The following is a 27449-nucleotide window of genomic DNA, read 5'->3' on the forward strand; positions in this document are numbered from 1 at the left end:
GTACGTATGTGCCTTTTAAGGGGACGGTCGTATCTGTTCCAGTTGATTTCGAAACTGTAGGGTAATTTTATTTGGACCACTGACCACGGAATGGAATCCTCACGCGAAATAGTGGCGTAGTGTGACTGCTATGCGATGGAATACGTGGCAAGAGCAGACGACGGATGTTGAGAGTATTCCGGAATTCCCTCTCTGGGGGGGGGGGGGGGGAGTATCGTTTATCGAATATAAGAAAGAGAGGGCGGTCTGCCTGCCGAGACGGGGGGCAAGTTGCCACAGAGAGAGAAAAAAGGGGGAAAGCGAAAAATGGGACACACCAACAAGACACACGACACGTAGCAACGACCCGTTCAGTGCAAAGTTCGGTGGCTGTGCCATATGGTGGTCACCTTCGGTTCACCATACAGTTCATCATAATAGCTTTCAGTTGGTCACATTTGTTACGACAGGTCACAGATTTGTTGTTCACGGTTGGTCACAGGTTGTTGGTCCCTCAGGTCACAGCGTTGTGTATATCTTCTTTGCTGTCAGAGAACACCTACGAGGTTACTCTCCTTCATGAAGTCTAGGACTAGTTGACATTGGTCCAGTGGGATAAATGAGTGTCTCCAGAAGGGGGTCTGGGTGACCCCGGTTCTTCAATCTTTCCATTAGACATCTCTTCTGGTTGTGTGTATGTTCTGCAGTGAAGCAAGATATGTTCTATATCTTCTTCGACAGCACAGGTGTTGCAGAGCGCATCTTTACTTCTTCCTGTGATGTGATGCAAAGGACGTCCTTAGTCTTGGCGCTTCGAGTTCGCAATCTCATTAGAAACGGAGTTTCTTCCCTCGTGAAACCCCTTGTGATGCAGAGGTGGGAGCTTCTTTGCATCGATATCCTGGCATCGGGGTGAAACCGCCATACATGTTGATTTATAGCATTTTGCGCTTGAGCGTTACTTGGAACAGCGGGGAGTGTAGCCGGAAGTCTTGCGGCCTCCTTGGCTAGTGTGTCGGCTCTCTTTCATTTCCAGGTAGGCCCTTGTGCGATGGTACCCATTGCAAGGCGATTATATTGTCCCTGATCTATAGTTCTTTTATAATTTCGAGAGTTTGCAATGCAACAGGGTGGCCTTTGTAGTTGTTCGATATTGTTTGGAGGGCGGCTTTTGAGTCAGATATTATTACCACGGGGCCAGGTTGTCGATTCATTTATTTTGTCTTCATTAGTGCAGCCAGGATAGCGGTAATTTCAGCATCTCCAGTCGACGTCCTGAATCGCTTCTGTCCAATCTACTCGCAAAGCTGAAATGCAGAATGCTGCTGCACTGGTTCCAGCATTTCTGTCTATTGATGCGTCCATGAATATTTGTAGTGAAGCATGGTGGTGTTCATGTATGTAGTCGTCGGTTAGGTTCCGACCAACTATGTCTGGCGTATTTCCATTTTTTTTTCTTTTTTTTTTGTGCATAGAATTGCCGTCTTACAATGCGGTTGGCGTACAGTCCATGGAGCTGGCCCTTTTTGGCGGTCTTGCTGTGTGGATTCCGATCAACCTGCGAGTTCTAAGCGTTGTTATAAAGCGAGAGTTCTTAAGTCAGTTAAGGAGAGTTCATCCTGGTTCCCTCTCTGGAAAAACGAGAAAACGTCTGCGGCCGCTGAAGCAGCGCTGATCTTCAATATTCGTTGATTTAATATTTAAGCACTTTTCGGGGGGGGGGGGGAATTATCCAGGTAAATTGTCGGCCAATGCTGAACATAGCGGTATCGGTTTCATAGATGGGTTTCCGGATGCGACCATCCCTTTAAGGAATCACACACGCAGACAAATGACGCAACGGTTTAAAGCACTCACTGCACTAATAAAAAAGGGCTATGTTTCAAGAACTGAAATACCGTTATACTTACTAATCAGGTGTACAAATTGGTTCACTGGTATGCGGGTTGCTCAGAAATAGCCAGCGGGTACGTGAGCAACGCAGAAACACCTTCGCCCCAAAAGAAAATCAGCGCGAATCAGGGCGAAAGAAAATCAGGGCTACCAGCGCGTTTGGTCTGCTAAATACATGGGGCGTAAACCTAAGGCCTGTTTCACACTAACGTTTTCATCGTCCCTGCCTGCTAACACGACGTTGATAAACATGCACAAAACAATTGATGACATGTGGCGCACCCCGCAATACAAAAGCACACGTTGTAGCGACCGGAAGTAGAAGTGTATGCAATAGACACAAGAAAGGCAAGAAACATGTCTGTAGGTGGCATAATGGGCACCATGACTGTGCGCCACACTTTGGTTTCTTTTTCGTTTCACGCGCTCTGTGGATTCTGTCGTCGTTTTCGTCTCCGCTTTTCGTTTTTTTTTTTTATAAACGTTTTACGCAGACAGATTGTGTCCACTCCACCTTCGCGAATGAACCGCGTTAGTGGCGCCACTGTCGGTATGTCCTGATTGGTACTTTGTGCTCTGGTTTCCGGTGTCGCGCCGGACGACAGCGAGAGACATCTGGCAGAGTCGGTCGCTCGCGACGTCGCGGAGATAACAAAGAGAGCGGCGTCGCTGTCCCGTCGCGCAACAATGAAGAAATGCGACGCGCGACGCGATTATAGCGCTAGTTGTCACTTCAAGCCTAGCAGAATGAATTGGCGTCGCAACTGCAAAAAGCGGCAGCAGCTGCTCTGATTGCGTCCGCTAAGTCGATGTTTAAAAAGAGGTAGTATGTTGAATGTGAATTTTTGTGTAATAGAATGTCAAATAAAAGCGGAGGCGTCACACTTCTAATGGATGTATGTAAGCAGAGGACTATGCTTACACTGATCGTCGGATGCCGAAGATAGCTATAAGTGAACAACCTCTAGCAGTAAAAAACAATTTCCCAGACCGTCGTTACTGATATAGTTTTTTGATCGCGAAATGGCGACAGCTCCATGCAGGATGTTCAGATGCAGTACAGTTTTAGTAATCTAACGCTAGCGACGTTGCTGTATATTCTACTATACAGGGTGTCTCAGTTAAAAACCCGGGCCAAATACTTCGCGAACGGGTGCACCAATCGAAGAACTTTCTTTTTTACAAGTGTCTGTCCGATGCCACCTACAAGCTACGCACCGTGTGAATGAGTGGGAGGCGCTCATTATTTAAATAAAAATTCAAACGAGTTTCGTGAAAAACTTCTAAATAACTTCTAAAGCAGGGCGCCATCGCCATTAAAATGGGTACAACACCTTTTGGGACCTTCAGTTGACACCTTTTGGATAAAAATCTTCCACCAAAGCGGGTCATTTGTTGCAGTAATTAATTGGTTTCGGGTTACATATTTTTGTCGCGCCTGGTCGCGGTGAAGCGCAAAACGACGCTCTTCCACTCCCTTATCCACCAATGAATTACGTGTTCTTGAGCTTACTTAAAAGTTTAGGGCCAGTTAAAAGTTTGGGCCAGTGCTGTGCTACTGGAAAACGTGTGATATCAAGGTACTATGTGACAAAACTGTGTTTCCATGCGATCATAAAGGCGCAGATATAGTCCAACGTTTTTTGCGTCGCAGTCAGCGACAGCGACAAAGCGATCCGGGAAATATGCGTTTATAGTCAGACGCGCGTCAGCAGTGGCCTGCGACCGTTGCGCATGCGCAAAGTCGCAAAGACTGCAGCAGCGCGACTGCGACTGCGCTGATCTGACTGCGCGAGCGCGGTCGGCGAAAAATAGAACATGTTCTATTATGCGCGGGCGACGTCCTAGCGCGTTGAATGCCGCCGGCCGTGCTAGCCACTAGACTATAGAGTGTGTGATTTCCCCCGGCGTAGCGCAACTGTGCAGCGCGCGTACGCGCAGCATAGTTACGTCGGACTACTGTAAACGTATTTTTATTCGCGGTGTATTAATTTTCGCGAATTTCGCGACCGCTAAAAAATCGCGAAAAATTGTACTCGCGAACAAAGCTTGACGTTTATCCCGCGAAAGGAAACAGCCCTGGAATCGCGAAATTAAGTAATCGCGAATAACTTCGCAAATGACTGAATGCGCGATTCGCGAAAATTAATACATCGCGAATAAAAATACGTTTACAGTATATCTGCGCCTTAACAGAGAAAGGGCGCATATCAGACAGATAAGCGGGATGGGGGACTGGCGAAGCCTGTCTGACTCTGTTACTTTTTCTTCAGCACTCCCCGTTTCGAAGTAAGCTCAAGAACACGTAACTCATTAGTGGATAAGGGAGTGGAAGAGCGAGAGACACTGAGACACCCTGTGTATGCATCTTCCAAAGCGTGCCTCCTCAACACCGAAGACCGCGTTCTGTGCATTAACTAACTAAAGGCTGCACCGATGCCGCGCAAACTAATTCATTGCGATACACATTCCATCATCTTTCTCCTAATAAATAGACTTCGTGTTTACCGAGAAATTCCTTTCGGCCGCTCCATTCAGCAGACGATGCCACCTGTAATGAAAGAGGCGGCAACACTGAAAAGCGAAACGCGTTGCTAAAGACAGCAAAATCCCCCGTCGATCCGCCGTTAATGGAAGGAGTAGCGTATAGCTACCAACAGTGTACTCGAACAGGGTAATTTGTTACGTCTCCAGGAGCGCCCCATCAATGACAACTATGTGAGGAAGACGCAGTTTGTTCTTTCACGGAAGACACGATATTTTACCGCTACAGGGGCCGTCAAGGTTGCTAACACAGGGAAGCGGCGGAAAGCAGACCTATAAGTAAATAGTGAAAGTGTCAGCTCATCCTTTGTGTTCAATATCAGGACGGTGTAATCAGCCTGGTGCATGAGCTGAGCGTATTATAAAAACCTGTAGATTGGCGAGCAGAGGGGGAAGCCCCTCCCCGAGATTTTCAGCGGTGACAACTGTTCTTGCTTCTACAATGCTGCGTGGCTGTTGTCTGCAAGCAAGCAGAGGTAAAGCCTGGCTTAGAGTCCGACGGAGCGGGGTGTAACGACGCACAGGGCACCGCCGCGCATCGCGAGCCGCCGCCGGTGAGTTCATAGTTCGACAACACCTTTACATGTTCTTTTTTGTTTTTGTTTTTTGTTTTGAATAGCATGCCGACCATCTTTCACTTTAATAAAAGTATGCCCCCCTTACTTCGTATTCCTCTCGAGAAACTGCGATTGGCATCACACACACACACACATATATATTATATACAGGGTGTCCCAGCTAACTGCAAACATATTTTTCTTAAATATATATAACGCTTTTTCCAAGATGAAGTCAATTGCAATATAGCATATGCTGAAGGACACTCCCTAGGAGGGCATTAGCAAAGTCGAAAGGCAATGTCTTAATTAACTTTCATTAATTAACTTTTCAATTATAAAAGCTACAAAGTTGTCCCAATGAGAACATCTGTTCCTTTCTGTACCTGATATGGTAGCCGTTTTCAGAACAAAAATCCGTTCGATAAATCGCCCGCAAAAAATTAGTGAAGGAACGCCATTTTTTTCTTTATTTTGTTCATTGCGCATCTTCGCAGACGTGTATTTCCTTTATCCCCATCGTGAGAGGGAAAAGGAGTACAGTGCCGCCTCATGCGCCGAAGATGAGCTTTAACTTGCGGAAACAAAACAAAAACAAATGTATCGGGTGACTCTATCGGAACTGGCCTTATCTTGGGTTGCATTTTCTGTTTCCTTTTAATCTTTTTCCAGAACGCGAGAGGCGATAGCGTGCTCTTTCTCCCTCTCACATTGGGAGTGAAGGAAAGACGCGTCTTCTAAGAAGCGCAATAAACAAAATAAAGAAAAAAATGGCGTTCCTTCACGAATTTTTTGCGGGCGATCTATCGAACGGATTTTTGTTCTGAAAACGGCAAAGATATCAAATGACCGAAGGGAACAGATGTTCTCATTGAGACAACTTCGTAGTTTTTATAATGAAAAAGTTAATTAACGATTTTTAGGTAATTAGTGATTCGACGGTTGAGCAACAGATGGCCAAGAGCGTCCGTCGGCCCAGAGATGATAGAAGTGAAAAGAGGATGTCTATAGCCATTAAAGTTTTTTAATGAAAAATCTGTATCGAAAAAAAAGAGAAAAAACACACCCTGTATTTCACCATTCAGGATGCAAAACGTATGTTGTGCGTCATCTGGCGTCGTTCAGTTCGGCGTCAGTGGTCGAATTCCGCAGAGCCGACGTCACTGCTGCGCAGAATTGACCCGGACCTGTCTTACCGAATCCGTCCGCGGATGTCTCGGCTGCTCGAGACTTTGCTTCACAGACTCCGACTCAATGTCCCATTGGCCAACGCATTTTTGTACAAGATATGCGCCTATCCTTGATCGTTGTGTCCAACGTGTGGTGTGCGTGAATATTCGGAACATATTCTTCTCGAATGTGCGTGGTTTCGAACTGTGCGTTTGCAACTTCAGAGATCCCTGGACCGTCTTGACAGCCGACCCTTTGACGTCGTGAAAGTGCTGGGCGAATGGCCTGCGATTCATCGTCAGGGTTCACAGCACGCACTCATCACCTTCGTTAAGAGCATAGCAGAGCTCTCGTCTTATTAGACGTTTTTTTTCTTTTATCCTGACTAGACCTGCAGTAGCTTGTCCCGCAGTGAGCGGGCTCACATCTTCAATTTTTTACATCCTATCATCATCATCATTAGCCTTGCGATTGTCTGACCGTGTGTATGTGATTTTTCAGTTTTTTCTTCTTCTTCTCTTTCTTTTCTTCTTTTTGTGGAATAGAAAGCCAACCTCTGCCTGGCTGACCTTTCCTTTCTTTTTTTCTTAATAAACATATCCCCCCCCCCCTGTCCAGAATGCATAGCGTTCACCTAGCACGCTTTCGTCTATGGAGCAATACATTGGAATGCACCCCTGTGAGTCAGGCAGAGAAGGAGAAGGAACACCTAACCGCCTCTTGCGATCTTGCGGCTGTTCCTTATCTTCCGTCACCCCGGTGTGCCAACCAGGCCGATGAACACGAAATTGACAGCTGGATAGCTGATCTAAAGAGCGCATTGGTGCACTGCACCGCGCAAGAAATATGTAACCCGATGAAACCGATTAACCGACTGTCGACTAAGGGCCAGCTCTCACTTGGCGAAGCCCGACGCGACGTTCTGAGCGGGCGGCGGAAGTAGAGGCGCATTTCTGCCGCCCCGTCAGAGCCAACACCACCTAGATAGAGAAAGCCTGCTTACTCGTCGACGTGACGTAACAACTAATAGTTAGCCAATCAGGATCGTGCTTTCAACGGCGGTAGCCAATCACGAACGTGCTTTCACCGGTAGTGGCCATGAAGTGAAGACGAACCACTGTCGTCTGCGAGTGTTGATTGTACGTCTCCGCGTACTAAATGGGAAAACTTGGAAATAAAGCGCAAAACGGTCCCAATCTTTCTCAAAATTGATTTTCTAGAAAGCGCCTTGCACTTTTTGTCTAAATATTTAGGTCTGCAGGTTCAAAGTATAAGCTGCAATTATTTGCCGGTTCGTGAATTCGCAGACTGGCGAATTGCAGTAGCAGACGAATTGTGACTATATATGTCCACGTAGCGAAGAAAGGAGAGGAGGCAATAAGCAGGCCTTCCACAGGGGTGACACAAAACCGCCATTGTTCTAACTGCCCTCAAGCGGGTGCTTTTGGCAAAACTGCCATATTCTCCTGGCCGTATCGTCATAGAAAACGTCATTTTGAGGTCATGTGACTTTGTTTGCACGTCGTTTTGTCGCTTACAGACATATTTCCGCCGTCATAACGCCAACAGATGAAGCTATTTTGTCAGAGTAAACTATGCGGTGCTTCTTCCGCAACATGGTAGCCCATTTCTCCGTAGTTTAAGTACATCGCATCGGCTCAGTGAGTCTTAACGCGCGGTCGACATCACATCTTTGGAAGTCGTCAACAGCACGAGGCCAAAACTGCGCGTTTTACTGCGAGATTCTCGGATAAAAATAATTACCGTGATCGAAAGACATCCAAAGCGTCGCGCAGAAACAACAACCGCGTTGTTTATAAACGGTTTGGCCACCGATCACGGGCGCCGCCATATTTAAGGTCACGGGTGCCTCCACGTTTGCTGTGACGTGCGACCAGGACCTGTCCAGGATGCATTGCGTTCGCCCAGCACGCTTTCGTCTATTGGGCAATACACTGGATGCCACCCCTGTGATGCCTTCGGTATCTAGGTGGCGTTGTCAGAGCGCACGATTTACATGTTCCCACCACAGTGGCATTCCGTCGTCCAAAGCAGCCGAAAAATCTGGAGGAGGTGCCCTTTCTGTGTCCCCTTATTGGTCGCCAGTATATCGATCTCGGCAGCTCTCGCCGACGTCGTGAAAGTAGTTCGGCATGGCAATTGTTTTGGCTCAATCGTCTCTCCTCTCCCAACGCCGGAAATGCGCATCTATTTCCGCCACCCGCTCACGCCGTTGCGTCGGGCATGGCCAAGTGAGAGCTGGCCCTAAGGTTCCATAAGAGCTCGTACGACTCAGTAGGCTGATCCTCGAGTGGAGCGCCACCCTGATCTTTGAATTGTAACCTTGACATTTAGATACGTTACACACAACTTTGTCATATCGTGAATTCTTTTTTTTCTGAAATTTCTTTTCTAAATTTCTTTTCTGAAATTTCTGATATACCTTTCAGCACTTGTATTCTGTTGGACGTACTGCGTGGAAATCTGGCAACGGGTAGCGTTCGCCGCCGCCACCGCCGCGCCGCTCCGCTCGGCCGCCGCAGCCGCCGCCATTTCTCTGTGCGCTGACGTCGCCGCGGGCACAACTCCGGCGCGCCGATATCCCGCGTGCGTTCCGTGTTTCGATCGGTTCCGCTGCGGAGCGGGAAGCTGAAAGTGGTTTCGCGCACTTCTGCCGGTCTTGGCCTCGCGACTATTGAACTGTCATGACATCAGAGACTGGATCTCCGTTTTTGAAGCGCATGTCGTTGTTCTCTGTTCATAAGAACTCAAGTGCATTTAAAAGGAGCGCGGTGTAGCGTTACTTTGGTACCTTAGTTTTGCAAGACGGTGACAAGAAGCGGAAGATTGGCCCTGATTTCTTCTGCGAGGAGTGCCTGACAAACGCAAAAGAGAAGGATGGAGATAAGCCCTTCGATAAGTGAGTATGTTGGTACATGAAAATCTTCTCACCGTTGCTGAACGAATGCATAACATTGGTAAAAGGAGACGTGTAGAAAACGCTCGAGCTTTGTGGCTCTTCTGAGGCTCCCTCTGAGGGTACACAGCGTGTGCCACCATCTTACTGTGTAGAGATTACAGGCTTTCACGGCTTGTTCTAGTCAAAATGTGATCGAAGTAGATCTATTGTTTGTGATAAATTTGTTACGGTTCGACCTTTTTTTTTTTTTTCAAATAAAAAGTGGAACCTTTTTCGGATGTGGTTTCGATTGTAGTCTAGACAGTATGCACCTCGCATGCCACCAGCGCTGGCGTACGCTTGTGGACGACAACGGCAACCTCCATGGAGCGAATGTACAGCGAAAAAGCTGCGAACTTCGCTCAGCGTCGGAAGCCCTGCGCGAGGCGTAAAAAATGTGAGCGTCCGCCGCCGATCTGCCCATGCCAGATATTTTCGCCCAGCGTCCGCGATTCCGGAAGCGTCAACTGCAGATGAACCAATCAAAGTGCTCTTCCGCTACGAATCTACGCCAGATCGCCTGCACGTGGTCGTCTGCTCTCGTGAATCATCGTCATCGTCCTCTTCTTGCAACTGGATGCTGTCCTGTGGTCGCTGTTTCGCCAACTGCATCGTTAGAACGTGAGGCATTCTCTGCCAAGAAACATGTTTTCTTTTCACAGTAGTGAATATGCTTTTCGGTACGTTTCTGGGCGCATCTTTTCAGACAGATGTTAGATTTAGTTGCAAAATTTGTGACATTAAATGCACTTTTTCGAGCAATTGATTTCACTAAGCTTTCACCTTATACCCTGGCAACAGTGACATCACAGCATGACTTCCCGACGCCGTCCGCTGGTTTTTCGCTCCATGGAGCTGGTGCCGGCGAACGACTGGCGTCGGAACGCGCGTGGCAGTCTGCCGCGCGAACTTCGTTGTAAAAATTCGCTCCATGGAGGTTGCCCTTACGCGTTTACGCCCTCGCGCCGCTGACGCCGCCGCCGTTGGTGGCAAAACCGGCTCTACGCCGCCGCCGGTCGAAGTGGCATCGGCGCACAGGTCTAGGAAGTGCCTGGATAAGTCGACTGACGCAGTTTACATGGCGGAGTACAATCGACATTTGTCGTCTGCACTATCCAAGCCTATCCAAGATCGTCGACTTCTCTTCTAAGTCGATATAGACCGGTTTTCACATGCAAACGATAGATCGACGTATTGAGTTCAGTCGACTTGTGTCGCCTTCGTGTAAAACGAGCTCTTGGTAGCGGTTGAGGTCAAGGACACCACGTAGACGAGTAAGTTCGTCAGCACACTGCATGCTGTCAATCTGCGGCGGGGGGGGGGGGGATATGGTTATTATATGAAAAAAATAGGAGGAGAAGGTTAGCCTGCGCTACGGCGGCTTGCTATTCCCAGGAAAGAAAGAAAAAAAGAACAGGAAAGACAAACAGACGGCGGGAAATAGAAGTTTCCGGTCAGGTGATTGCTGAACTCAGGAAAAAGGTTCTAACGCCGGGATTCGAACCTAGACCTTCGGATACCGGATTTGGAACCTGAAGAACTGCAGCCTACTGCACGAAAGTCTCGTTTTTCGCAAATTAAACTGTTTAATGCTCTCAACCGTTTTCTCTTTACTTGTATACCGGATTTCGTGTGATTGCCCGCGATAACTTCAACCCAAACACATTCGGAGCACACTTCGAGGTCAAATCGTCTGATGACACAAAACCTTCCACCGCAAAACCACTTCACCGCAATGGGTACACCACCGCCAAAATGTACACCTCCTTTACGTCTGTCACGCCTGTAGGCTTCATATACTCCGCTGGAAAATAGTCGACACGAAGCTGTCCACCAACCAGGTTTCAGTATCACAAATTACGTCACTACCAGGACGCACATTGGAAAATAATTCGTCACTTTTGTTCGTAGGTCACGCATGTTTAGATAATAGTGAGTTTTAGTGCATCGTACGCCATCACCTTTGCGTACGTAAGGGATAGCGTGGTGGTTCTGCGCACTGCGTGAAGCTATCGTTATTTTAGGCGTGCGCAGAATCATCAGCGCTATCCTTTAAGTATGCAAAGGCAATAGTGTACGACGCACTAAAACTCACTTATGGAGCATTCCATGACTCTCTCTCTCTGCTTTTCTTCCCCGCTGACATCTTCATGTTCTCTCAAATTTACAGATTTACAAATTACAAATTTACAAATACATCAGATCTGTTGTGCATGTGAAAGATATCTGCCATTGTCAAAATACGACGACAGAAAAATAGGCGATGTCAAGTTGCCGGTGATGAGTAGATCAAAGAGTAATGGTAAACTCCTTCGTCAACTGTATATATGTTCCTGTACCATGTTCATATTTTTGTAACCTGAAGAAGTGCAGTCTCGTGCACGAAAGTCTTGTTACCATGTGTAAATAAATAAGTTGCTCCTACCGTTTAATATCACTCTTTGACTGTCAAAATACAAAAGGATGAGTAGGTTAAGAGCGTAAGCGAAGTAGGCGTAGTGGACGTAGACGAAGTGATGTGATGTGATGTGATAAAGAAAAAAATGGGGATGTGAGTTTCGACGAAGTCGAACTCTCTACTCCAGTACACTTACACAAAGAAAGTACAAACACATGATGAGATGATGAAAAATCAAAGAGATGATGTCCAGAGAAAAACAGAGATGATAATGAAGTTCAGCATGTAGTTCAGTCGACCAAGTGAGAGTAAAATGTCGGAATAGCTGGGGGCACACACAGGACACGTCACACATTCAAGGCGTCTTTTACATATGTATCGGATCCTAATCGGGAGACGAAAAGTGATCTGCGTGTGGCTGGACGATGAACAACAATAACAACAAGTTTACTTTCCTCGTTCGAACCTGCCTTAGGCTTCATGCGCTCGCGGCGAGCCAACGGGACAACGTTTTTCGGGGCATCAAACTGAGCACTCAATAATCTAATTTGTTTCTTGTTCCTTCGTGTAGTCCATACGCCGGTGTCATACTCTCTACCGGTATTCGTCGAAAAACCACTAAAAGCAGAGCTGGACTGAGTGCAAGTCGTCGGGTCGTTGACACTCATGTTCACAGGCGCCTCAGGGTCTCGGGTGCCGTCTGGATACATTGCAGCAACCGCAGACACCTCAGGGCAGGAGGACGGTTGTTGTTGCGTGTTGTGCATCACCGACTTAATGGAAGAAAGCTCAGACTGCAGCTCTCCGTTTACACATGACGTTGAACCTCTTCAGTTAATGCATCAACTTTGGACGACACCGCTTCCAAAAGCGTCAACACTTGCGGAAAGAGTCCCTCCAGCGTCCCATCAGCCGAGTTCAGGGCGTTGCCGCCACATTCGCCGGTTCCCGTGCAGTCAAAACTTCCTCCGCGAGACGCTTCCTAACACAAGCCGTACATTTGTAGGTCGAAGTACCTGATTCCATGAAGATATCGTATTTTTCTTTCCCCACGCTAATACATTTGGAGTGAAAGCACTTTAGGCAGACAGAGCACACCAAATGCTGCTGTTTCCCATAAATGGGCAGGCAGCAGTTTTCACAGTGGTCTCTCATCGGCACCGTCTTGCCTCTTATGATCTGAGAGCGAGACGATTGCATAATTAAACCGTTTATGCTACGTGAATGCTAGAGGCGCAGATTTCCTAACCGTGTTTTTCTTTGTGCTCTTGCTTTAATGCGAATGGCTACTCAATGAAATTGGTTTTGTACCTTTGGGGCGGTTTTATGTGCGTTAGGATGTCCCCTTAGATGGGCTAAAGTTTTGTCAAATTATGTTATTGTGCACAAGAACAGCCACAGAAATGTCCATGTTTGGAGTTGTCACCACGTCGAAAATACGTATGAGAACTGACATTGTATTCAAACACAGCTTACCACTTGATGAGTTCTGTTCTTCCCACACACGCATCCTGGCACCTGTAGGATAATTTGAAAGATATATTTGAAAATATGCCCTACGGTTCACAACACTCTTAGAAGGCAAGGTATAGTATAAGAGGTATAAAAAGATATCAAACCGGGCTAAAGTAACACATTTATACCATAGCATCGCTATACACCATACATGTACATCATATAATCTATACCCCACTTATACCACTTATAAGGTATAGAACACCAAGGCTATACCCCCGCGGCAACAGTGAGCATAATAAGGAACTTGTGTGTCGAATTTGTATCTTCAAGACGTTTCGTATACCATCACCACCATTAACTTGTGGTGGAGACGGTTCGGTAGAACAGTAATATCAGTTACAAAGTACTTTAAGCAAAAACACAGTCGTCAACACAGCAGTGTTTTAATCAATAAGCGGTTCATGACGGCTAAGTTCCTGTACCTGAAATAACCAAACCGCCGCGTCCTCACCTGTTGGAAGTCGCTTCTAGTGTGAAAGCGGCTCCGCAATGTGCGAGGCCACTGTGTATTACATAGCAGGCTTACCGCACCTATTCCAACCTCCCCCCAACCCCCACCCCCACCCCCGGCCACTGTGTATTGTATCAGTAGCTGTACTCCAGCAAATGCTAGACTGTTACACATTTCTTATTACATGGCGAGTAATCTGCACGAGCGTTCCTCACCGCCTCGCATACATGCTTTGTGAAAATGTGAGTTTCATGTTTGTGTACCCAAGTGCTTTCTTCCTTTTCTTCTGTCTCGTGGTTGTTATTATTAAAGTACCATGTCCTTCTGGCTCCTTTTTTGTGTTATTTTTTGTTTGTTACAAACTTGACAAGGAAGGTACCATATGACATAGCACTCAAATAAATCGAATCTTCCCCGTTTTCCGAAATTGCACTAAAACGCTTTAAAATATACCCTCTTGGACAGCGGCCACAAACTCACATCGAGTAGCGGGCCCCATTGATCTTAGACCACATCACGGAGGACCACACAGAAAAGACATGACAATAATTACCGTCAAACACCCTAAAATACTATACAATAAAAATCTACACAAAAAACAGGAGCGTGTAGTTAGCCGGGCGGTGTGAACTATTCATTACTGAAAAACTCCCCTTGCCACACCAAGATAAACAAATAAGGTGCCTTTCCAAATCAGGTACTGATAATGTGAGACACGATTCAAGAAAAATACGTACGTACATAGTTATTCACGAACGATTACGACAACGTTCAGCTTGGAAAAAAGAAATAGAAAAATCAGATAGAAACAGCAAGCCGTCTTTGTTGATGCTGGATGGTTTTGGGTCTGCCAGACTCCTAAAAAATTAAATAAAATGACTCTTTTACATAACTGTTCCGTCTTTCTCTGTTAACTCTCATAACTGTTCCGTTTCTTTTCTGCTCCTTTCTAATTTCCTGTGAATGATATCCGGAGATGAGGAAATTAAGAATTAAAACGAGCCCTTCTTAACCCTCCCATTAGTTACAGTGCTGGCTTACCAAAGAGAACGCGAAGACTAGGTTTCTGTGACCGTAACCTGTACAGGTTCATGAGCCACAAGAAGTGCTCACCCGTATGGGCACCCTAACATAAGCAGGAGCAGCCCTATGTCGAGCAAGGGTGAAAGCATTGCCTGAAAACCTGGTTTCAGTCCTATAATACTTCATTAATTATTTTGAGTGCGTAGCCTTTTTCTGTTCGGCGGTTGCGGAAAACAGGACAGCGGGTAGGAGTGACTATGTTTTATGGCTGAATAACAGAAGAATGGTACGTGTCACGAGATGATGCCGGCTTCGTCGTCACCACAAAGATTTAACGAGGTGCCCCCCGCGTAAGGCGTTAACGGGCGGGTCGTCTACTAATGCTGCTGTTGTAGACGATATGAGTAAGAATAAGTCCGTGCAGCGGTGAATCTTGCAGCCATGGCGGAGCTTTTGGCATTAGTTGGGATTCCGCTGGCTTCACTGATGGCGGTGTTCTTCTGCCTAGAAGCCTTCAGACAACATGTATTTCAGGCAGTATCGGGAAGGAGGCCATCATGGTCTTGTACAATTTTTTTATCTATAGGTGGCGATTGCTGATTGCACAGTTTGTCTCGTTCGGGGTTCCCACCGATAGTGCTCCTACTACTGATGCTCCTACTACTGGGGTATGTTTACTTTAAAATAAAAGGCTCTTGGGGGTATATGTTTATGCGCGTAAGGTTCGCTTGCCCATCAGCAGGTGACGGCATTGCGCGCTGTTGTCGACCTCCTTACCACTTCGAACCTGCTTGACACTCTGTGACAACTTCTGTGACACTGTGTTCGCGCGCGGTCTCTGACATTGCCAGAGAGTGTTTCTCGCCTAACGTCTCCCCCTTTCATTTTCCCCCTTTTCCATTTATGCTTTCTTCTGCTTGACACACTCGACCTCTTTCCTGTTTGTTTGTTTTTTCCTCTTTTTTCTGGTCCTATTGTTCCACCCACAAACTCGTTTTGGAGTAGCCGGTCCTGATTTGGTCGGGACTAACATCTCCATATTATTCTTTCATTTCCAATTCCAATGCGCGTAAGGTGTAAATAATACAGGGTGTTCAAAATTAAGCTTTCACTAGCACTTTATAAATAGGCGAACAAAAGAAAACTGGTGCTATTTTTTCTGTTCCTTGAGTAAGAAACAGGTGCTACATAATTAGCAGCACCTGTTTCTTACACAAGTAGCGTAAAGTTATCATCCGGTTTCCTGTCATCGGTGTGTTTGCGTAGCGCTCGTGAAAGCTTAATTTTGAACACCCTGTATACCTTCAGAGAGGTATAAAACTGCTATACTTAGAGAAAGCTACTGATACCCCAAAAGGGGGAATGCGCCCTGGGGCGAGCCGTTTATACCCAAAAAAAGGTATCCATTTTTCTGACAGTCAAGTGTGTCCAGTGCAACTACTATTCTTCGGCTTGAGTTATCGTTTATTTTAGGGGTAGCACCGAGGCCTCTAAATAATGAGTCCCTCACCAGCGAGATGGCATCACGTCCTGGGTTCAACTGTCAACTGTCAATTTCTTAAAAGCAGCTCTGTAGCACCTTCTCGAAAAGTTTTTCTTTTTCTCTCAGGAACCAACACAGATTTCTCTCGACCACTTCGCGTCAGCGGGCAACAACATGCCTGTATACCTATCCCCCATCACTGCTACTGCGAGGGATAAATAATAATAATTCAGTGCAGCATTTTTCTTTTTCCAACCCAATTACCAAACCTGTGCCACAGGTCCTGTGCCACAGGAGCATGGGCTCTCAACAATACCTTTGGAAGGAGTTATTCTCAAGGAATTTGTTCTGAACTTATTTGTTCTAGTATTCAGATATAACGATGCTCACTGCAACGCAAGCTTTAATGAAGAAATGGCTAGGAAGCAAGCGAGCTGGTGAAGATGATGCATAATGTAAAAACCCCGAGACTAGGGAACACGAAGGGACAGACACAACACGAAGTCTCAAACACTGTGTTTGAGACTTCGTGTTGCGTCTGTCCCTTCGTGTGCCCTAGTCTCGGGGTTTTTACATTATGCAAGCTTTAAATCTATTTGAATTTTGAAATCTTTGAATTGTACGTCGTCATATCAAGTTGTCAAGATGTAGCACACGGAGCAGTGTGATAGAACATGAATTACATGATTACCCGAAATTTTATAGCATATACGTTCTACACTGTAGGCAAGCAAAATGGAATAAAAAAAAAAAAGCAAGGCATCTTATGATTAGGCGGGAACATGAGAGAACTGATGTTCTGAGGCGGGAACAGCTGCTCAGACTACGCAACACGGCGGACGCAGAAAGGTGAGCACGAGGCATTTCTAACCATGGGGCCTCCATGACGGCGAGACCTAAAGAGATAGCGGTTCTCGCAAACTCCATAGCCTGCACTAATTCTTCATCATCACCATGAACGCCACGGCTGCGCTCACGCCACCATGAGAATTGTTACTTTGCAACTTGACCTGACAACATGGGATAAACAATTCACATTCTTGGTATCGTCTCACTTGCGTCCTGCGCTACACTATTTATGCTATTCCTTGAAATCCGCGTACGCGGTGGAGCTAGGGAAAGGGGAGCCGGCACCTTCATATATTGGAGAAGGGCCTCATGATGAAGCGGTCCGCCCCCGGGTGGGCCGTGTGTTTGAATGCGCGGCCTATAAAACGGTCCTCGGGGCAGTATCGCTTGTGGTGCTGTTCCCAGGAAGATTTTTTTCTGAATATCATATTTCCCATTAGGTTGACTTCGTGGTCAACCCACTATTCGTTCCCTATTCACGAGACTGCTCTTCCTACTCACACAGCAAAAGACAGCATCCACCACAACAGGGTTACTATACAGGACATAACTTCTGCTTAACCTCATAAAAAAAAAAAGGAAAAAAAAAACTACCACGAATGACTTTGCGCAGTGACGCAGAAGTTGTGCCAAAAGCGGACTAGTCCGTGCTATCTCCTTATTAGTTCAAACTTTGTACCGACTTTGGTGGAAATCAACCAAGGCTTGACAGCAGTGAACCTCCCTGCGTATGCGAAAGACGAACGCATACATGGACGTAAGAGGTATCCAGTGCGTATTAAGAATAGGGACTTATGAGCGTCACCACCACAGAAGCTGACTGCAACGGTCTTCCCTCACGGTTACCCGAAATCCCGGACGCCACACCGTCCACAGGCGCATACCTGATATTTTACAGCGTCAGCTGTATAATGGAGACTTTGCCGCGATCGCGTCGTCGGCATTCGCATGTCCGCACAAACCTCTTATCGCATGTGCGCTCAGCGCTGGGAGAAAGGAGGAGAATCCTACCAGTTTACACCCGCTATATCAATGGAAAGTGGCATGGCTGAGTGAGCTGGCAATGACTTCAACTTCTATCACGGAAAGGCGAATATCGACAGAACTTTGGCGGACGAATTGTTCATCGACTGCAAAAGCATCGCCTACGCACCATCACCACGCAGCCCGTGGAACAACTAAGACAAGCCCCACTCGTTGACACTCGCAGCCCTAATTGTATGCTCCGCACAGCTCCACGCAGAAGACGTTGCACACGGCTATGTCCTCCGTAAGGCATCACTTCTGTGTCTTTCCGAGTCGTGGATGAAGACGGAGAGACCGATACAAGTCGACGGCTTCAAGTGCTGCTGCGGGGCGCGTCACGATGGCAAGGACAACTGAGCGGCCGAAGTTGCCATTTACCTGCGTGCCGGAGTACTGGCTACACCACTTGAAGTCACCCTTCCTGGAGACGACGTCGGAGAAATTTGTCCCGTGCAGCTTCCCACAGGGCTCGTGGTGGCTGTGTGCAACTTCTCGCCTCGCGCCGCGCCGGAACGCATCCGCGGCTTTATCGTGTATGTACTCACGCCTTACCGCACGCGCAAGCTTCTCGTCGCCGGAGACTTCAACGTGGACGTTTCACTGGCGAAGAGCACCACTTTCCTAAGTGATATGTCCGAACAACTGGACCTTACGCTGTGCACCGACATCCGCTAACCCACAACTAGACAATGCTCATGCATAGACTTGGTGTTCCAGAACAGCCACCTTGTTCAGGACACCACACACCTCGCCAACCATATCAGCAACCACAAATCAATACTCATCAGTCATCACGCTTAAATAAATTTGTCTACACGCTTTCATCCGGCCTCATTTCACTACACGCACAGGTGACACTGAATTTCGCGTTACACGAGTCGTAACCCTCCTGTAATTTTTATAAACCCTCGTATGCTGTTGTAGCTTTCTTGTTTCGTGTCGTCGATAAGCTACATGGTGGCCTGTCGCCGTGGGCTGGAATCTCGGTGCACACACGCAAAATGTTGGAAGGTATTACACGTGGAAGAGCTCAGGCCTGTAATCCGATAACGTTGTCATTTCTACGGCAGGATTTACATTCTAAATTCCCGCATCCGTGCCTAAGTACACCAAGAAGCTACGCAAGCCGGGAGAGCGCGTTACAAAATCCTACGGGCAACGTAATCCAAAAGAGAGATACCCTCTCGCTATATACCTGGACGCGGCGTCGTTAATCTTTTGCTATTTCTTCACTGAGAGGTGAAAAATAGTCTCTCAGTAAATTAAATGTCGCCATTGCGGAGGTAATTGCTCCTCACGTCTGTCACGCCTAATTACTATGCCCCTACTATTCTTATTGTTATTACCCAATCATTAACATGTGCTGTGCCAATAAGAATATACAATGTAATGAAAACTGAAGTGACACCATCCTCACATGTGAGGATACGAGGACGGTGTGATCTCAGTTTTCTCAGTTTTCATGCCGATGCCAATGTGCGACACCTAAGATAGAACATTTCCGGTCTGTGTGCTGCCGATTACACCAAATGACCCCTTCTCTTGAACTGCTGTGCCGCGAGTATGAAACGAAAAAACTCACACATGCTCTACCCATTAACCTTCGGTATTCGTGCTTCCCACTCAGATTCGTACACGAAGCAAGGCGAGTACGCAAGTGAGAATCGGCAGGGACTGTGTGGGAGATCTATATTTCAATCACCGTAGTCCATGCACGAGCAGGGTGTCGCGGCGTAATCGGATGCATACCATCCCGGAAATCTGACGATCCCCAGCGCTCATTCGATTTAGAAGAAAAATCTCAGAAGAACGCGCTATATAGAGGATTCTTGCCAGAGGAAGCTCGTGTGATTACCACTGTCCCGAAACCCGATAGCAAAGGGATGCCCCAATTGTTGCCTTCGCCCACAAGGCAGACGTTATCAAAATATCGCAGTTATGAAGAAAACGCAGAAAGAATATAATTTCACAGTTCATTATCAAAAAGTATTTTAACTTAGTTTGTTATTACTTACTTAGCAACTTCGCGGCAATCAAGGGAGCGAGCACGGAAATGAAAGAGAGGAAAAAATGTGCACCACACTGAACAATCTAGAAGAAATTGTTCCTTACGAACGGAAATGAGGAAGAAAGACAGGTCATTAGGTGCTAATCTGTCATTTGTAGTTTCATGCATGTCTCCTTAAATGTGTTGTGCGCCTTCTTCGCAGCGAAATCTTCCTATCTTCGAATGAACGTCATAAGAAGCCAATTTTCAATACATTAGGGGATGATTTTCTTAAGCTAGTTTGCTAGTCGCATGCCTCAGAGTTAGCGAGGAATGCCATTCCAAATAATGCGTTGACATTTTTCATTCGTATCAGCATAGCGCCTGGCTAAATGCTCAACCTCGTGCATAGAAAACCACAGGGGTCATAGGCAACATCATTTTGAGGTCATGTGTCCTTGTCGATATACAGCTTTGGCGGTTGCCCCGACATATGCTTGTCAGCAAGAAACTTCCCACTAGACATATAGCTTTGAATGCGCCATAGTGGCTTCGGAACGGGAGCGCGTGCGAAGGCAAATCCTGCCGATGCAGCTAAGAACCCTTTCGTGGTAATCCAAGGCGGTACTGGCCTCCTCTTTGTAACTGTCGTCGTCGACCAGGTTCGCAATGTTTTCGTTTAAGCCCGCAAGCGTCGCGTCTTTGTCCAAAAGGCCATCGAGGGCTACCTGCAACTCTTCGGTAGACGGTATCTCTTGTTTCTGGAGGTCGGTTGCAGATGACAGCCGTCGGGTCGTTGCGCTGCGTACTACAGACCGGTTCTTACGCAGCTTGTTCATTCCAGTTTCCGAGGCCAGTTTACTCCCGGGTTTCGGCACCAAAATTGTGTTGAGTAAGAAGAACTGAAACTAGCCTCCGTTCAGGTTGAGAAGCAGACATGGAATGCCTCGTTTATTGCTCAGCGCGAGCACGTTTCGTCCACCCGCTTTCCTCCTCTAATGAGCCGATCTTCAACAGTGTGCACAACCTGAGCGTATATAGTCTATTTATTTCAGTGAAGAGCACATTCTTCTCCATTGCCCACACTACCAACCTTCCCGAACCGTACTATCCGGTTCCCTTAACGAGCTAGACTCTCGCCCCCTCTCTCTCACAAAATTGCTTGGTCCCTGGAGACATCCAGCCCACCAACGCTGTGCCCTCAAAGCTCTCTTCACCTTTCTGGATACCATAGGACTTCGATCCTTATTGTGAAGGGGCTCATAATTTCATTCCCTGCATCACCACCAGCTATGGGGAAGAGTATCGCTCCTGGCAATGAAACTCCCCATTCTCGCAATAAAGTACACTCTTAAAAACGAGGGGGGGGGGGGGGGGTGTCGAGGTAGCTTGCCGTTGTCGGCCGCACTCAAGTGGGCATCGTCACGACTATAGCCAAAAAAAAGAGGAAAAGAAAGTGGGAGAAAGGGGAGCTGAGGACTTCAAAGTGATGTAGAAGCAGGATGACCGGTACTGATGGGACGGAAGCACACTGTAGGTGAGAGGTGCACTAGAGTGGTCTCTCCGCTAGGCCCGTTGCTTGAAGAAAGCGCACGAGGCCGCGAGTTTTTGAAAGTCGTTCCGCACAAGAACCTTCGGGGAAGAGGACGTCCGTCAGTATACCAGGCCTGGCGTGGGGAAGATGGGTTTCCCGCATGCCATGGTATGCACGGCATTCTGTCAGGATATGCGCAATTGTCTCCGGATGATTACAGTGTCCGCAACTGGAGTCCTCCCTGGAGCCGATCTTGCACAGTTGTGAGTTCGTGAACGCAGATCCCGTGCGTAATCGATGGAGCATTGTCTGCATACCACGGGGAAGATCTTTCGTGGGAAGAGAGGGTCGGTGATTCTGCATGATGTCCTGTATGCCAGGGTGACGCACCTCAACTAGCTGTTTGACGACCATGAGCCTGTCAGTGTCGGCCGGGACTGCTAAGGATGGGCTGCAGCTGTTGTGTACTGAGGAAGCTAGCTGGTCCGCTCGTTCGTTGCCTCTGATGCCGACATGAGATGGGATCCATTGGAGAGTAAGCTCACCTCCGGTTAGCCTATGCTGGGCACACGATCTCCTTATACATCGGGCCAGAATGCTACCACACATGGGGTTTATCACGTTGTTGAGGGCACTTCTGGAGTCCGTAAGCAAGACGGCCTTAGGTATTCCGGTGACTTGAACCGCAGCAGCTGCGTGTAGCAAGGCCAGGAGTTCGGCCGTCGTAGATGAGATTGGGTAGCGAACTGATTTCCCTTGCCAGGCCTTGTTTATTGACGGGATGTAGTACGCACTGGTAGCACTTTTGGAACGGTGGTCAACGGAGCCATCCGTGAACACCAGAGTATGTGTGTCATAAACGTCGCTGATCAGGTTCTCAGCCGCCATCCTGGCCACTAGGGGGCTGGACTCGCTCTTCTTCCGTAGACCCGGGATGTGAAGCGTTGTTGCGGGCACGAACTCCCGCCACGGCGGCGTAGGCGGACTAGCTGGGAGCCGAGGAAGAGCGCCCCTGTTGGCTAGAGAACTGGTGGCACTAGCCAGGCGTCCTAGGGATGTGTGTGTCCTCTGTTCGAGGTCGGTGAAGAGGGAATGCTTGCTGATGGATGTTGATGCATCATCCAGAAACTGGAGTCCTTTGAGCTCAGAGTGGACACTAACAGGCTTTTCCTTAGCTTCCAGGTACGTTTGGGTGACGCTAGAGAACGTTGGGAGACCAAGCGCAGTTCTTATGCCGGCGCGATGAAGGCGCTCAAGGGCCTGCCATTGTGTAGGCGCGAGGTCTACGTATGGCGCCACGTAGAGAATGCGTGACACGATCAGGGCTTTGTGAAGGGTGAGCAATGACCGCGCATTGCAGCCCCATGATTTACCGCTGATTCTGCGTAGCAGGTTGAGCGTTTTCTTCCCCTTGCAGATAGTCTCGTTTACTTGCTTAGACCAGCGTTATGTGCTATCGATGGTGACACCAAGATATTTACATGACGCGCATCTTGGGATGGGAGTGCTGTTAATGCTGAGGCTTGGGAAGTCTTTGCCCACGTACTTTCCACGGGGAATGCAGACCATGCATTTTGACTTCTCTGGTGACGCTTCCAGCCCTCTCGCAAGCAGCGCTGCATTGAGCCCGTTCAAGGCAATATCAGCTGTGTCACGAACTTTCTCCTTGTCCGTTCCCACAATGCGGAGGCAGATGTCGTCCGCGTAGATGGTGAGATGAAGGGCGTACGGTGTAGGGCGAATTCCTCGGTGAATCCCTGCCATGATTAGGTTGAATAGTATAGGTGATAGAACACTGCCTTGTGGGACTCCTCGCTCAAACTTCTTCACAGAGCTGATACACCCGCGGACGGAGACGTCTAACTTTCTGTTGGACAGAAAGTCACATAGGTATCCTAGAAGGCGGCCAGTGACTCGAGCTGCTTCGAGCGCAGCGAAACATGCCGAGTGCGTTACCGAGTCGTATGCCTTCTTCACGTCAATGAAGAAAGCGAGAGCAAACGCATTGGACTCTCTCGCTTGCTTCAGGCTAGTAGCCACTTCAGCGATTGCGTCAGACGCGCTCCAGCCCTTCCGGAATGCCGTAATGTGATCTGGGAAGCAATCGCCTCGCTCTTAAAAACGAACTTCACCACATAGCACGTTCCTAGCCAACCATCATCCCAAATGACAACGTTCTCGCCCTAGATTTGTTGAAAATGGGAGGAGGAGCCTATTTTGTGCCGTGCATAATGGGCACAAAATAGGCTCCTCCTCCCGTTTTCAACAAATCAGGGGCGAGAACGTTGTCATTCGGGATGATGGTTGGCTAGGAGCGTGCTATGTGGTGAAGTTCATTTCTAAGTTCATATCCTGATAGAATGCCGTGCATACCATGCCATGCGGGAAGCCCATCTTCCCCACGCCAGGCCTGGTATACTGACGGACGTCCTCTTCCCCGAAGGTTCTTGTGCGGAACGACTTTCAAAAACTCGCGGCCTCGTGCGCTTCCTCCAAGCAACGGGCCTAGCGGAGAGACCACTCTAGTGCACCTCTCACCTACAGTGTGCTTCCGTCCCATCAGTACCGGTCATCCTGCTTCTACATCACTTTGAAGTCCTCAACTCCCCTTTCTCCCACCTTCTTTTCCTTTTTTTTGGCTATAGTCGTGACGATGCCCACTTGAGTGCGGCCAACAACGGCAAGCTACCTCGACCCCCCCCCCCCCCCCTCATTTCTAAGAGTGTAGTTGTTGTTGTTTACTTCAGTTTCGATGAAACTGAATCAGGACCTGCGAAATAGTCAATGATTTTCAGTAGTGGTGATGGTGAAGCGTCGCTGGATATATACTGTATCATCGTCGTATGCCCCAACCAAACAACTTTATTTTGGCGATGATGATGGGGGGGGGGGGGGGCAGGAAAGATAAAAGGGGAAGGTCAGCCATGCAGCACGCCGGCTTGCTATTCCCTAAAAAAAGAATAAAATAGAAAAATAAACAAACACCCGGCTCCCACGGAGCCCAGGAGGCCCGTATCACGCAGAAAGCGGAGGTGTTTCATCGTCAAAGGCGATACACTACTCACTGATTGCGGTAATTTGGTTGATGTGCCTCACAGTGAGGACGGATGCCCTACGTTGGCGAAAAAGTTTAGCAATTATGCACCGAACATTTCACCGCCGTCCTACCGCAAGCCCACTGCGGCAGCCGAGGTCAAAATAAACTTTCATTTTACAAACTTTCATGCGGAAAACGTGCGTCCACGCAAACGTGCGGTTCCATTTGAGAATGCATAGAATAGGTGGCGTGGTTTCACGTGTAATGCTACCAAGATAGCCGCTGGTGGCGCTGTGGAGACGAAGCAGAGCCCCCCTATAGATGTCGCACGGTCCCTCTGCATATGGTGAAGACAACCGCGTCGTCTGCTACGAATTTCCGCCGTATTGACTCACACGCACAGCTCGCGATGCGCTCACAAAAGTGTAGCTTTACGCTTAATGACATGCTACATTTTAGAGTTAAGCAAATACGTATCAGAGGAGATTGAAAAAGTCTGTGAAACCTGTACACAGCATTCATGCATGGTAAGCGTGGTAGTCAATATGGCGGCTTTGCGGCATTCGCTTCTACAAAGGGAGACTCCACCCTACACAGAGGGAGCTAGTGTTCAGACACCCTAATTAGTGTAGCTGCAGCATACTGCTACCGACTGCTGCATCAACTGATTCAGCGGCAATACTTTTCAGAGATAGACTGCCCACTCTGAAATCCTCTCTTACGAGTATCGACCTCGTTTTTATTTTTCCCGACACTTCCGACACTTTCCCGAAATTGGCAGGCGAAAACAAATTATTCGAGCGTCGAAAGCAAACCAGAATTAGTAGCGAGTGCCCAATGTAAAAAACGAACGAAAAAAAAGGAGGATTGCATCGATCAAAAATACAAAAAACACGACCGTTCTACACAGGATGCAGTAAATGTTACCACCTCATGCTTGCATGGAGGCGAGTTCACGCCCCGATTAACAGCGCAATATCGCACAACGCACTTTTTTTTTCGTTCTTCGCCGACAAACAAGCTGAGCTCGTTTATGAAGGAAGGCAGTCTCTCTTCCCTGCTTCGACCACAACGGTATGCGCACGTAAACAAGAACCTGAACTTTTTCGCACGCTAGGCTTGTGGGGCTCCAAACGTTCAGACAGGCACCTTCAAGAAAGCGGTCCTGTGATTAAATTCGCTCCAAGACACGGGTGCAATTAACTTGAAAGTATCTTTTTTCTTCCACTTTCCTACATTGCTTAACGCGCCCTCGAGTCAGATTAAAGCGTTGGGCGGCCGTTGTTGCGCCCACTCAGCTAAGCAATTACTCCCGTTCGCGTGCTACGCATTTCGCAGTGTATTGCATGGAGAAGACAGGAAATATGGAAACAGAGATGTCAGCGAGTTTGTGTGGCAGTGTTTCTTGCTGTTTCTTTTTTGCTTTTTTTTTTCTAAGGTTCCTGAATACTATTATTGTCCGAACGAAACCAAGTGCCCCACTGCTAGCTAGCCACCACCACCACCACCGCTAATTGACAGTTCGGGCTAGAACAACAACAACAACAACAACATGTGAAATGTTAACTCTGGCTCTCCCCCAGTGACGGTCTTTATTCAAGTCGGTTCCTTGTTGGGGAGACATTCCATTCGTTCGCTGCATTTGGCACCCTTCAAATCCGTATACGGTACTGCAATGATACATATACGTGATACGTACAATACCTACGATGGACTACCTCTATGCATAATCTTGTTATTTTGCTTTTTTTGTGCTAGTGCACTGTTTTCTGCACTATATAGTGATGGTGATGGTGATGTGATAAAGAAAAAAATGGGGACTATATTGTCTTCCAACATTAAAGCAATCGCATTAAAGCAGTCGTGTGTATGACACTTCCGTAGTTTTCGGGGTCGGCGCCCATCAGCAGTATTGTAAGCGTTGGCGTCTATAATTTATTTGTATACTGGGGTACACAATGCACATAGCTTGTTCACATCTCCCTTCTTCGCACATATAATCAGATTCTACATAAAAATGCGTATATTCTACTTTTTCTGTGCGTGCGTGCGTGTGTGTGTGTGTGTTGTCCTTGTCGTTGTACAACGTAAGGCGTGCCGTAATGCTGCACCAGAGGTTCTGACATTTTCGAAAAACTCGTGCATCCTCAATAATCAGACATGTACAAAAGACTGCGCAAAAGTATTTAAAATAAGATACTAAATACTCTGCGTAAAAAGTATGTAAAATAGAGTACAAAATACTCGAAACTGAAAGTAATTTGAGTAGGGTATACTAAATACCTACTCAAAGAAGATATTCTTTAAAGTACTTTAGTATTAGCAGTAAGCGAAACGCGTATTCTGAACGTGGCCATACAAATGAAAGAAATAAACTTCATCCGCCATACTTAAGCGTATCTTTTATTTGCAAGGTCTTTGTGTCAAGCAATGTTTGGTGAACTTTGGTGAACTCAAGTAAACTGTGGTGATGTTCTGACCCCAAACTTCGTAATCCTTCCTGTATGTCAGCTCGGGTCTTTCAACTTCTGGAGCGTGTTTATTGCTTAGGTGACCAAGGAAATAAATGCCGGAATTCACTTGTACGTAATCCTTTGGGGATTCACCTGGCAATATGAATAGGAACCGTTTTCGTACGAAGGTGTCGGGCTATTGATAAGCAAGGCCAAGCGTGGGACCAGCCTATTGTACAGGAGGATAAATGACAGATGCGCGAATTCCCAAAAAGAAAGAAAGTAAGTAAAAGGGGGAAGTTCTAGTGAGCTGAAAACTCTGGACACGGCGGGGAAGCGTGCTGGATACGGCTTGACGAGGAAGGAAAGTGTTTCGAGCACTGAGTAGCAAATACTGAAGAAAGTATTTTAAATACTTTAAAAATACCTGTCACAAAGAGTATTGAGTAGAGTACGAAAATACCGGAAAAAGTATTTAAAATACTGTATTTTGAGTACGTACTCAAGATACGTACAAGTCTAAATTCCCAATTCCCAAAATATTATTAACTTGTAGTGTCTCTCCCGGTACACGTACTAATGTTCATC

General features: G+C 47.3%; 1 protein-coding gene across 2 annotated transcripts in view; it reads right to left on the reverse strand.

Annotated features, from left to right (window-relative positions):
• Window positions 1–27449, reverse strand: part of LOC135377525 (prolactin-releasing peptide receptor-like) — a 774729-nt gene that overhangs the window by 343606 nt on the left and 403674 nt on the right. For both annotated transcript variants that reach the window (XM_064610011.1, XM_064610010.1), the window contains one exon: window positions 12977–13018. In XM_064610011.1, the coding sequence (XP_064466081.1) occupies window positions 12977–13018 (42 nt within the window). The remainder of the gene's footprint in view (window positions 1–12976; window positions 13019–27449) is intronic.

The sequence above is a fragment of the Ornithodoros turicata genome, chromosome 1 (assembly GCF_037126465.1).
Source record: "Ornithodoros turicata isolate Travis chromosome 1, ASM3712646v1, whole genome shotgun sequence".
In the NCBI taxonomy this organism is placed as follows: Eukaryota; Metazoa; Arthropoda; class Arachnida; order Ixodida; family Argasidae; genus Ornithodoros; species Ornithodoros turicata.